At 35.7% G+C, this 12,857-nt stretch overlaps 1 protein-coding gene across 1 annotated transcript; it reads left to right on the top strand.

The window, feature by feature from the left end:
- LOC105157222 (putative late blight resistance protein homolog R1A-10) lies at nt 3,016-5,781 on the top strand. Its single transcript, XM_011073566.2, has one exon. It carries the CDS (start codon nt 3,135-3,137, stop codon nt 5,712-5,714), a length of 2,580 nt encoding a protein of 859 aa, XP_011071868.1. The 5' UTR covers nt 3,016-3,134; the 3' UTR covers nt 5,715-5,781.

The following is a 12,857-nucleotide window of genomic DNA, read 5'->3' as shown; positions in this document are numbered from 1 at the left end:
AATAATCAGAAGTAATTAGTATGGAATAAAAGTAAATTATTTTACATAATTATCCTTAGGAATACTAATTAGTCAAGATTGTGCAATGGATATGATCAGCTGATATTTTCAACAAGAGATGCTAAAACATTAACCACAACTAAGAACTATAGTAAATGTTTTAACCATAACGAAATTTATGTTTGATGTTGATTAACCATGCATGGTCAAACTTAAGTTTTCGCATTGATTTCTTTCGACTGTTGTAGATAGTATTAATTTATCATGCTTGTAAGGCGTAGTAATTTATAATGTAGAAAATAATTCAATTTTTTGTAGTGAATTAAATATTTGAACACAATTGCCCTTATATTATATAGTACGAAGTTTTTTTTTTTTTTGTTTTTACATTTTTTCATCTTAAATTATGTTAATTTTTCTTGATTGGATAAATGTACGTTTTAATTACAATAAAGTAACATATCATTATTAAGTTAAGTAGTTCAAATAATAACGAATTAGTACAACAAATACACAAAATCATGTAAAAAGTAATTATTAATTTGATAAGAACATTATTAATCGGGAAAAGTTTTAGTTTAGTCTGCTAAGTATGTCTTTTTAATTTTAGTTCGATAACTATGTTCATTTTTGTTTAAGTCTTGTAACTTACGAAATTGCTTACTTTTAGTCCTCTAGTAGATTTTCGGACAATTTTACCCCTATGGACTTTTGAAAGACAGTTTTAGTCCATATGCACTCATAGGAGTAAAATTATTCGAAAATCTGCCAGATGACTAAAAGTAAGCAATTTCGTAAGTTACTGTACCTAAATAAAAATAGATATAATTATCGAACTAAAATTAAAATTAAACATATTTAGCGGATTAAAATAATACTTTTCCCTTATTAATCGGATCCGTTTTGAGGGAATCTTCTGACTTTTTCGTCGTTTCCCACTCACCTAATCCGGGCCATATTGCTAGGTGGCTTGCACAAACCATAATCAGTCTGTAATTTCTTTGCTCAAACCATAAAAATACGTGCGTAGCGATTCATTTAACCAAACTCTATATATATTTATAATTTTTGTTTTTAATAACATTCGTAAATTAAGTTATTATTAAAAATCTTATTTTTCTTTTTTAATAACATTTTTCTAAATTTTTTATCAATTTCTCGCTACTATATAATTTAATTAAACAACAATACGTAAAATTGTGATTTAGTTAATAATTTTGATGGAATTGTACAAATTAATAATAGTAATATTTAAATCTGACAAATTTAATAATTTAATGAACCAACAATATCCTTTTTATATCCTATTTGATATGCAATGACACTATTTTAAATAGTCAAACTCGTAAAATATTCTAATTAAATAGTAAAGTAAAATCTCTATAAATTAATACTCTATATATTAATAAACTCTCTAAAATAATAAAATCTTTCGGTCCCGATTTGGGCCTTTGTAAAAAATCATCAAATTCGATAAGATAATAAAATAATAATTTTTCGAAAAATTCTTTTATAAATATTAGGTCCCATTAAAACTCTAAATTAATAATTCATGAATATTACAATTATAAATATTATGGTAATTTGCTAAAATATAAGTCTATAATGCTTTACGCATTTGACCATTTATGGATGATTTTTCTATGCCTTTTAGATGAGAAGACATGATTGGGTGTTATGTTTCATTCATCATGCATGAATATATTTTATTTAATTGAATAGTTATTTAAGTGCAACTAATTAATGTAAACATGTATATTTAAATAATTCCAATGAACTGAACATCCGTCCATGAATATAATAGTTAATTATATACAATGAATTGATATTATATATGAATAATATTTAATTAGTTACAAAGAATTGATTGATGCATGAAACATATATGAATTCATTTTTTTTCAATACATATGTACTAAATTTGCTGAATTTAAAAAGTCTCTTTTTTAATTAATAAAATATTAATTTATCGATAAATTAATATCTCTCTAAATTAAAAAAATTTCATGGTTCCAAAATTATTGATTTATAGAGGTTTTACTGTATATTGCTAAATATATACAATATTTAATAATCAAACTAATTAAATATTATAATTATACAAATTAATATATTAAAAATGCAATTTCCATACCTCTGTGTCTTCTTTTTTTTCGCCAGAGAGAATTGCAATTTTTCGATTGTGTGTATATTGTGTGTGTTGTGTGTTGTGCGATGTGAGTTGTGTATGTGTGTGTGTATAGAGAAGAAAGAAAAAGACTGAAGAGAGTTGAGGCGGTGGGAGTTGAGGGCCCACCTCCCACTCTTCATTACATCTTTTTTGAATTTTCTTAATTAATATAAGTTGTCCTAAAATATTATAACGAATTTTAAGATAATTCATTCAAATTTTATTATATTTCAATTATGACCTATAATTTATTTATTAATTATTAAGTTTCATAAAAAATTATCAATTAATCCTATAATTAGGTTTTATAATTTTTGGGGCGTCACAATAATAATTGTATGATATATATAAATATATAATTACTTCAAAAGAAGTATTTTTTTATTATGAGTAATTACCATGGCTATAAAGTAAAAAATATGGTGAATACTAATTAATCAAGATAGTGCAATAGCTATGATCAGATGATATTTTCAACAAGAGATGCTAAAACATTAACCACAACTAAGAACTATAACAAACTTAAATTTTCGCATCTATTTTGTTTGACTGTTGTAGATAGCATTAAATTTGTCATAACTTATAAGGCGTAGTAATTTATAGTATAGAAAATAATTTAATTTTTTGTAGTGAATTAAATATTTGAACACAATTGCCCTTATATTATATAGCACGAGGCTTTTTTTTTTTCCATTTTTTTCATCTTAAATTATGTTAATTTTTTCTTGATTGGATAAATGTACAATTTAATTACAAATAAAGTAAATTATCATTCTTAAGTTAACTAGTTCAAATAAATACGCAAAATCATGTAAAAAGTAATTATTAACTTCTTCGTGGTTTCACACTCACCTAATCAGGGCCAAGTTGCTAGCTGGCTTCCACAAACCATAATCATTCACATTGTCTGTAATCTCTTTGCTCCTGTTGCTCAACTCGTAGAGCAATTGCAACAAAGATCAGAATGGCAGTCGCAGCTTATGCCTCTCTTCTTTCTCTTTCGCATGTCATGGAGAATCTTCAGCATCCTGCTCGCCGGACTCGCCTTCATCTAGACTGGAACCAAGTTCAAACCCTGCACCAAAAAGTTCAGTTCTTGCTGGAATTTCTTGAAGTTGATTCTGGGAGAATAAGCCAAGAAATGGAAGATCTGGCAAGACAGATCTCGATTCTTGCTCATGAAGCAGAAGATGTCATTGACTTACATGTCGTATATCAACTTGGTCATGGATCTGGGGATAAAAGTCAGGATGTGGCCGCCCTCTCATCTTTCTATATAGATATACACAAAGTAATCCAAAAGATTGACTCCATCATGAACGAGTTGAGGATCATCCAAGAGGATTGCACCGATGTCTCAAAACAGCAAATGGTAGTTTCTGTGCCTGATAATTCATCCACAGCATTTACTTCCAGTGGCAAGAGTAGTACCATGGTCGGATTCGATGAGCACTTGTTTCGAGTCATGGACGAGCTCACTAGAAATGAACCTGATCTCAATATCATCCCAATAACTGGGATGGGAGGTATTGGTAAGACTACTCTAGCTAAAAATACTTTTGACAATCCATATGTTGTGCACCACTTTGATAAACGTATTTGGTTTACAATATCTCAAGAATATAAAGCTCGGGAAATTCTTGTGCGCCTTCTTAATGATGGAAAAGACCAAGAAAGTAGTGAAACTTTGGCTGAATTAGGACAAAGATTGCATCAAAGTTTATTTGGTAGAAGATATTTGATTGTCATGGATGATATGTGGAGTATCAGTGCTTGGGATAATTTAAGGTTGTTTTTCCCAAATAATAGGAATGGAAGTCGAATATTGGTGACCACTAGGATTTCAAATGTCGCAATTTCTTTAGGTTCTCACAACCCTTATGTGATGGATTTTCTAAATGAGGATAAAAGTTGGAATTTGCTTTGTCGAAAAGCCTTTGGAGAAGACAATTGTCCATATCCAGAATTGGAAGAAATTGGTAAGACTATTGCAAAGAAGTGCAATGGACTTCCTTTAGCAGTTGTTGTGATTGGTGGATTGCTTGCAAATTCCAACAGGACACTAGAGCACTGGGAGTCGGTAGCCAAAAGTATAAACTCATTTTCTAACTTAGAATACAGTGACCGTTGTTTAAAAATATTGTCTTTGAGTTACGATAACTTACCAATTCATCTTAAACCATGTTTTCTCTATATGCGGATGTTTCCTGAAGATGACGAGATTGAAGCCTCCAAGCTAATAAAATTATGGGTTGCCGAAGGATTTTTGAAACCATCGAGAGCTAAAACCTTGGAAGAGGTTGCAGAGGAATATTTGAGAAACTTTATTGACAGGAATCTGATTTTGGTTCGAAGATGGAATTATGAAGGGAAGAAAGCTAAAACATGCAGCATTCATGATCTTCTAAGGGACCTATGCTTGAGACAGTTTCAAAAAGAATGTTTGATTTGTGTCCCAAAAGCACAATGTATTAGTGTCTTTGAGCCCCAGTGTTTCCTATGTGGTTCTCAGCTCGATGAAGATCAAAGGATGGATCTTCCTGAAGTTCAGGTTACCTCACAATCGACATCACTTGCAAGCCTTTCAGTGTGCGACGACTGTCGGATTATGTATCCGAATCTGGTTAGATTGAGATTATTGAGGGTGAAAGCCTGTATGGATGATATGGATTTTCTGCATCCCACTAAATTGTGCTACCTTAAGATGAGCTGTATTAAGCAGTTGAAATTTGAATCTCTGTCTACAATATCTTTGCTGTGGAACCTACAAACTTTAACTTTGCATCTTTTCTTCGGAGTAAATCTCCCGTCTGAAATCTGGGATATGCCACAACTTAGGCATCTAATTGGACGCAGAAATGTTGTTTTACCTCACCCAGTAGTGACCCAAGATTCAATGATCATGGAGAACCTACAGACGCTTGCTGCTTTACAAAATTTCAGGTGTACAATTGATGTCCTTGATAGAGTTCCAAATCTTAAGAAACTGGGAATTGTTCACCTTAAAAAAGGCAGCGGTGGTCTAGAAAATCTTGCTCGCCTACAGAAACTTGAATCACTTTATCTTTTAGAGGAAAATGTGTCGCTATTGGCAAACATCAGCTTCCCCACTTCACTCAAGAAATTGAGTTTGTCAAATTGTTGTATTCCTTGGGAGAAGATGACGGTCTTTGGTTCTATTTTGCCCAATCTTGAAAAGCTTACATTGAACTGTAATGCATTCAAGGGGCCTGAGTGGAGTCCAGTTGAAGGGCAATTTCCTCAATTGAAAGTTCTACGCATATGGGAAAGTGACCTAGTAAAGTGGAGAGCAGATAGTATACACTTCCCCAATCTTGAGAGACTTCATCTTTATAATATGTTTTGCTTGGAGGAGATCCCTTGGGGTATTGGAGATATACCCACGCTCCTCTCAATTCATCTCTTGAAATGCAGCGATTCTTGCGTCAATTCGGCAAAGCAAATATTGGAGGAACAACAAAGCTTCGGAAATGAGACCCTCCAACTTTATGTAGATAAAAAACTAGTCAGTGTTACTCAATAATACTACTTCACTTTTACAATTTATGTAAGAAGAGTAGCTCAATCAAATGCCCAAACTTTTTTTAGAATTTATCATTCACCTTTGTCTATTTTTTATTATGCGTTATATGTGCTGCAGCTAATTGGACGACAACAACAATTGCTCCGTTGATTCATCACTTTTGTCTATTTTTTTTATTATGCGTTATTATATTAAATATTGTTTACTGTGTTTAACAAATTAGTTTATTAACATTCATGAGATTTATTTTTTTCATCTATTTCGTATTTAAAGGTTATTTATAGAAAAGTATATTTGAGTTAATTTGATATAAAGAAAAAAGTATATATAGACCATAATCAATTACCTAATTTGTCTGATTGTGATTCAGATTGTGATTATTGATTTCTAATAATAATTTTTTATTTCTCTTTCTCAACTTAAGCACTGTTGGGACTTTACGGAGGATGAGATGTTTAGAGTTTTCAAAATCTTTGCTAGGAAATGATAAGGAGCAGGACAAAGAGGCTGGTTTAGATTAGGCTTTTATTATTATTTTTTTTTAAATTTGTATTTTCATACTATTTTTTAATTAATATAAATAGTTGTTAATTGTGTTTTTAATATTTTATTGCAGTTCAATTTATCTATCATTTGAATTTATAGAACTTTAAAAAGTTATAAATCAAAATTGATATAATGTATTATAATATGATATTTTAACTGTCGAATAAAATTTAGAAATAAATTAATTTAAAATTAAAATAATTCAATTGGTTAAAAATTAGTAAAAGTAAACTTTTAAAAAATAAAACTCGTAATGGGTATTGTAATAAAAGATAATAACATATAAACATAAAATTTCAAATTTCGTCACCCCTGCAAATTTAATTTAACTAATATTTGTAATGGGTGCAGAAACCCATTCAAAGTCTCACTACTACAGAAGACGGAATTTGGGACAGGTTTTAGAACGATTTTTTTTTTATATAAATATATCTTTGGAACGATTTCTAGAGCACAGAACTTATTTGGAGTGAATTTCGAAACGGTCTTGTTTTACTACATTTTCAAATGGTTACTTAATTTTTTATTAAAAACAGTTTTAATTTTACAATAATACTTTTTAGATTGTAGTCTTTTCTATGATTTTCTATATAGCTACATCTGGTTTAAGTTCTTATAGTTTTTTTGTTTTTAATAATTATAAGATCTAAAACTAAATTTAAAAACATAAATAAAATCAACTCCCAACAGAAAAGAATTTTTGAAAAGGATTTAACTTTCGGATGTTAATTTATTTGCCATATGACCTCATTCATCTTTCTTCATTATTAAAACTTTTATTGACAACTTTTTGTATAATTAATTATTTTCTTCCCCTTTTAGTTAATTCAATATTTGATTTTCCTATTATTCATTTCGTATCTTTTATGATTTTTGTTTCAACATGTCACGGATGAGATCTGCACGAGTTTTATTACATTTTTTTTCTTTTTAAGTTTGTGTACTTAAGGATAGATATCACTTTATTATTATTCTTTATTTATAAAATAATGTATTAATTCTCTCAATATTGTGTTCCATCATGGAGGTACCTTATATTTGTAGAGACCTTAGATTGTACATAGCGAGCTGCCCCTGACCAGCGACCTCCAACCAGCTATCTCATCAGCGACCTCTAGCCAACGAGCTATTTGTCGTTTTTCTTCTTGTTACATTTACAATTTTTTTTTTGGGTAAATGTAATTTTCATTAATAAAAGCAAATAATAGTACAACAGAGTTCTTTAGTTGATTTCTCCCTCGATAGGTCAAGGGATACGTCATAATTTAAATAAGGCACATGTACTAACAGACGTGGCTAGGTTAATAATAAGGATGCGCTGTTTGACATCTTCCGTAATCAAGGATGCCAACGTGGCGGGAGTCCTCTCTTCATACTCAAATCTCCTCAAGTTCCTTGCTCTTCATATGAGATAAACACATGAGGCTAGTAAAGCTCGATAAGCAAGGTTAACAATGTGTTTTCCCCTCCATTTTCGTGATGCCCATTCCATATCAGTTGTCCAATCTCTGTTGGGCCATAAAAAATGCACCAATCTGCGAACCTCAGAAAGACATTGTCTGCTAAATTAGCATTGAAAGAAAATGTGACTATGGGTCTCTGTCGCACCCACATCACACAAAACACAATCGCCAGGGTGAGAAAGCCATGCTTTATCCGTTGTTGGCAGTTTGCCCAAAATTGCCATCCATAAGATAAACGTGTGACGTGGGATCTTATAGGAGCCCGAAAGTAGTGAAGCCCATCCTACTTTCGGCCTTGGTGGATCAAATAATAGGATAAGGGCCAGTGTCGAAGGTTTTCCACTCTGAAATTGCCAGATGATACGATCCTCGCCTCCATAGATGTGAAGCAATGTGTGTAAGATCTCTAGGCTTCCAGAATCTGTGAAAGGAGGCCATTGCCAAATACCCTCATCTATGACAGCGCTGAGCTTGGTCGAAAAATCACTCCCAATAATAACGGCACGCACGGGAATCTGTCAATGAGTGGTCCGAGAGGATGTCATGGGTCCTGCCATAAATAAAATCCATGTTCATCCCCAATGTGGTAGTAAACCATCGGTAAAAGAAAAGGTCGGAGGCGTAAAAGTTTCCTCCATACCCACGACCTCTATCATCACGAACTGTGCAAATGGAGGTGTTAAGTAAGCGGCCATAATAAAGGCAGTCCACCTATATCGATGTCCTCTCACACTTTATTAGTTCGCATAGTTTGTTGGTCATAAGTGCCCGATTCAAAGTAGCAATATCCCTAAGTCCTTGCCCCCCTTCCTCCATCGGTCGGCACACCTCTGTCCAAGCCACTTTGGCATATCCACTATTACTCGAGCCTTTCCACAGAAATGCTTGAAGTCTCTTCTCGATTTCTTTTGTAATTTTCTTAGGCAATATAAATGCAGATGCCTAGTAAACACTAAGTGAGGTGAGCAAAGATTTAATAATTTGCACCCTACCCGTATATGACAGTGAGAGCCCCTCCCAACCAGCTATAAGTCGATCGATTTTCAATAATAAAGGCTGACAATACGTAATAGATAGTCTACTGGACAAGAGAGTAAGGCCAAAGTATCTCATCGGTAGATGGCCCTCCTGAAATCCAAGGAAAGTCATCATGTCTTCCCGCAATCCTTGTGCTGATCGTAAATTAATAATATGACTCTTCTGAATATTAAGATTCATCCCCGACCAACTGGCAAAGCGATCCAGGCCCTTTTTCAGAACACCAATCGAGTCCATATTAGCCCTACAAAACAGCAAGAGATCATCTGCAAACCCAAGCTGGAAAATGCGTGCCGCTTCACATTTCCAATGGAAAGTGAAGTATCCATCTTGCTCAATCATCTACAAGCCCAAATGTAAGACCTCCATCACAAGGAAAAATAAGTACGGTGATAGAGGATCTCTCTGTCTCAGTCCTCTTGCGCTCGAAAAGAACCCATGTGGTTTCCCATTTAGGCCAACTGAAAACGAAGGGGTGGTAACAAATTCCTCAATCCATCTGATGAATATGGGTGGGAATCCAAATAACTCCAGAACGGCTAATAGAAAGTCCCATTCGATCGTATCGTAGGCTTTTCTAATATCCACTTTTAGCGCGCATCAAGGAGGGAGTCGGGCCTATTTATATTCCGAGAAAAGCTCCTGTGCTAGAATGATATTATCACTAATGCTTCTACCAGGAACAAAGACTGCTTGGCAATGACTAATGATCTTGTCCAGCACCACACTTAATCTTTGGACAAGAAGTTTAGCAATAATCTTATAGAGAACATTGCAACAGGAGATAGGCCGAAAATCACTAACTGTCATTGGGGAATGTACTTTCGGAATAAGCGCCAGTAATGTGGTGTTGATTTATTTGAATAGCCTCCCAGTTGTGAAGAAATCCAAAACCACCCTCGTTACTTCCCCACCCACAATTGGCCATGCTGCCTTAAAGAAACCAAATGAATATCCATCTGGACCCAGTGTCTTATCTTTAGCTATATCAAGCACTGTCTGTTTAACCTCCAAGTGAGTGAAAGGCCGAAGGATAGCAGTGATTTCATCTTCTGTTAGTAAATGTCTGGCCCATGGTATGAGGAACCGAATATCAATAAAGCTACGTCTCATTTCTCCTCCTAGCAGGTTGTGTAAAAGGAGACAAATTCATTAGTGACTGCTTCCTGAGTCGAATGAGTAACTCCATGTTCATCATTGATTTGCTGAATTCTCTTCATAGTCCTCCGTTGGGCAATCTTACGGAAGAAAACCCTGGAGTACTGATCGCCTCCTTTCATCCATTCCATCTTAGCTCTCTAACATAGCATGATTTGTTCAAGCTTTGTCGCTTTGGTCAAAACTAATCGACAATGCTCCAAGTAAATGAACAACTCCTCCTGCCGGTTCGCACTAATCAATAATTAGGCCGCCTCCAGAAATCCCTTAGCCAGCTGTACATTATGTGATAAATCCCCTTTATTCCTTCTCTGTTATGGAAAACCGGTTTCAGAGCTTTTAGCTTTTGGGTAACTGCATACATTGGTACGTGGTAATTGTCAAATGTTGCCAAATGTTCTGCACGCTAGGAATAAATTTTGTTGAAATAGTAACATAATTGTCAAAACGGAATATACCTCTCAATTGTTGCTGTTTGTCCCCACACAACACCATTGGCGAGTGATCTGAGGTACGCGGGGTAAGGCTCATATAAGCTGATGTTGGGAACCGTGCGATCCATGTGTCATTAATGAGCATCCGATCCAGTCGTTTCCATAGGTTCCTCAGGCTCGCACTACAATTGTGCCACGTGAACCATTCTCCTTGTATGGGCAAAGGAAGAAGTCCTGCCCCCTTGATAGATGAATTAAATTCTTCCATTGCCACTCGAATGTCCCCTGAGGCACCACAGACCTCACTGAGGTCCTGAAGCGCATTAAAATCACCCCCAACAAGCCACAGAGTATACACACATTGGATGGCCAACGTCCCCAACATGGTCCATAAATCACGTCTGTCAGCTACCTCAGTGGCCCCATAAATAACAGTCATAGCAACAGACTCATGAAGTACTCGAATAGTGACATTACAGTGGATAAATTGTGCCCCCAATTCAATGACATCAACATGAACAAAGTTCTCATCCCAAGCGATCCAAATATGGTTACCAGTTGACATATAGTCCACAAACCATTTTCAATGCGGTAACAGAAATAATTGAATTTGAGAAATATTATTCAATCTAACACGAGTTTCAAGGAGACCAAGGAAATGTAACCTGAACCCAGCAACAAGATCTTTCACTGCTAGTTGGTGGTCCCTTTTGTTCAGGCCACACACGTTCCAGACAGCTGCGTTCAACATGGGTCAACTGAGGTGGGGATGTATTGACTTAAGACCCCCGGTATGCTTATCTGCATTATCATCAAGGAGATTCAATGCATCAAATGTGTTATATAGGAAAATATCCTTACTCTTATCCTTTCGTTGCTCGTCCCTTCTTGGTGCTTCGGGTTCATCAGAGCACGGAGATGGCGATCTAGGCTCTTCTTCTCGTGGCTTTTGTTTGATCGTAGGTTTACCATTGTCCGCTACTGATTGAGTGATACCTTCCTTCTCCCACACCATCTTAGGAGGCCCACTAATCGTTATCTTTGGCACATAGACAGACACCAGTAGTTTAGTAGGTTTTGTCGGGTTACTCAACATGCAATTCTTTGCAAAATGCCGCAGGCTCATACACCCTGTGCACTTCAGGGGTACCCATTCGTATTCAACATCTACTTTGTATGGTGATTCTCCTCCATCATCATTTGAGGTCAGAATAATAATATGCATCGGTAATTTTGAACTGATGTCAAGCATGACCCGTACACGAGCAAAGTCCAGCCTCGTGCATGCCCTTATGATGGCGTCCGAATACAAGAGTTTTCCGACTCCGCTTGCCACTGTACTTAGTCATTCCATTGTCCATAATTCCACAGGAAGGTGGCGTAGCTTAATCCATATGAGTACTTGGGTGTGCTTCAATTTTTTCATTGCCATCCCTAGCTCCCATTTCTGTAAAACAACCGGTTGACCCTGAAAAAGCCATGGTCATCCCTCAATAACTTCCTGCATATCATTAATTATTTTGAACTGGAAGAAGAAGAATCCGTTAGCTGTGGCAGTAACCTCTCGAAGTGCTGGCCATATTAATGAGACATACTCTTTTAGGTGGTGGAAATATGGTTTTTTTCCAAGAAAATATCCAACTGCCATCGTTTTCCATCTTCTAGACCCATCCCAGACAGTTTCTATCGTAGGACGTACAATTACCTCGCCATTTTGAATAGTAGGAGCCACATACGATAAAGTTTTTCGTGATCAATTATTAAATGTACGTGCGATTTTATCATCAAGCATGGTTTCATCAGGACATGCATGCAATGGGATATTGCCCATGAAAAGTCCGATGTGAGAATTAGGTACCCTTAGTCTTGCAAGAGTTTTTGATCAACTTTTTTTTCCCAAAATAGAGCTCACCGTCGCGTTTAAAGGAGTTGTCTGTGCAATTTCAGTCACTGTCGGAGTCTAGCCGGGCGTCACCGCAATTTGGACATTCATTGTCGGATTCTGCACATTTGCCGGACTCTGCAAATTTTCCAACGAGAAAGACGCACTAGCAGAAAAATTCTACACAGTTCCTTCCCTCGCCGCCGGTGGCCCCTGCTCAGTACATTTTTTGGCCAGAAGTTTAGTAGTCGCCATTAGTAAACAGCGCTATGCCTTACGAATCTCCGGCGCCGCCTGTTGCCGCTTCATTTCACCACGCCCAAACTTGGATTCCCATCGGGTTTTTAGATTGTTTAGTGCAGCCATGGAGTACTTGTCTCCGTCCACCACTCTGTTTGCAAGTCGAAGTCCACCTTGGAATCAATGTCTCTAGCCTCCATGAATCTGAGCCGTGCATCAGCTGACGAAGAACCGACGATAGTCCCTCTCGTTTGAAAAATCGAGTCTTCATCTTCTTTGTGCGAAGTTTGTTTTTCAGCCGGAATCTCATCGCCAACATCTCCCTGCCGTCGAACACCACCTTCCATGACTGTCCCATCATGGGCTGGACCTCCCTCCCCAT

This window comes from Sesamum indicum, linkage group LG3 (assembly GCF_000512975.1).
Source record: "Sesamum indicum cultivar Zhongzhi No. 13 linkage group LG3, S_indicum_v1.0, whole genome shotgun sequence".
Classification (NCBI taxonomy): Eukaryota; Viridiplantae; Streptophyta; class Magnoliopsida; order Lamiales; family Pedaliaceae; genus Sesamum; species Sesamum indicum.
This window is presented reverse-complemented; position numbering and strand designations above follow the sequence as displayed.

Coding starts and splice junctions, on each gene's coding strand:
- LOC105157222 (XM_011073566.2), top strand. CDS start 3,135: ATGGCAGTCGCAGCTTATGCCTCTCTTCTTTCTCTTTCGCATGTCATG.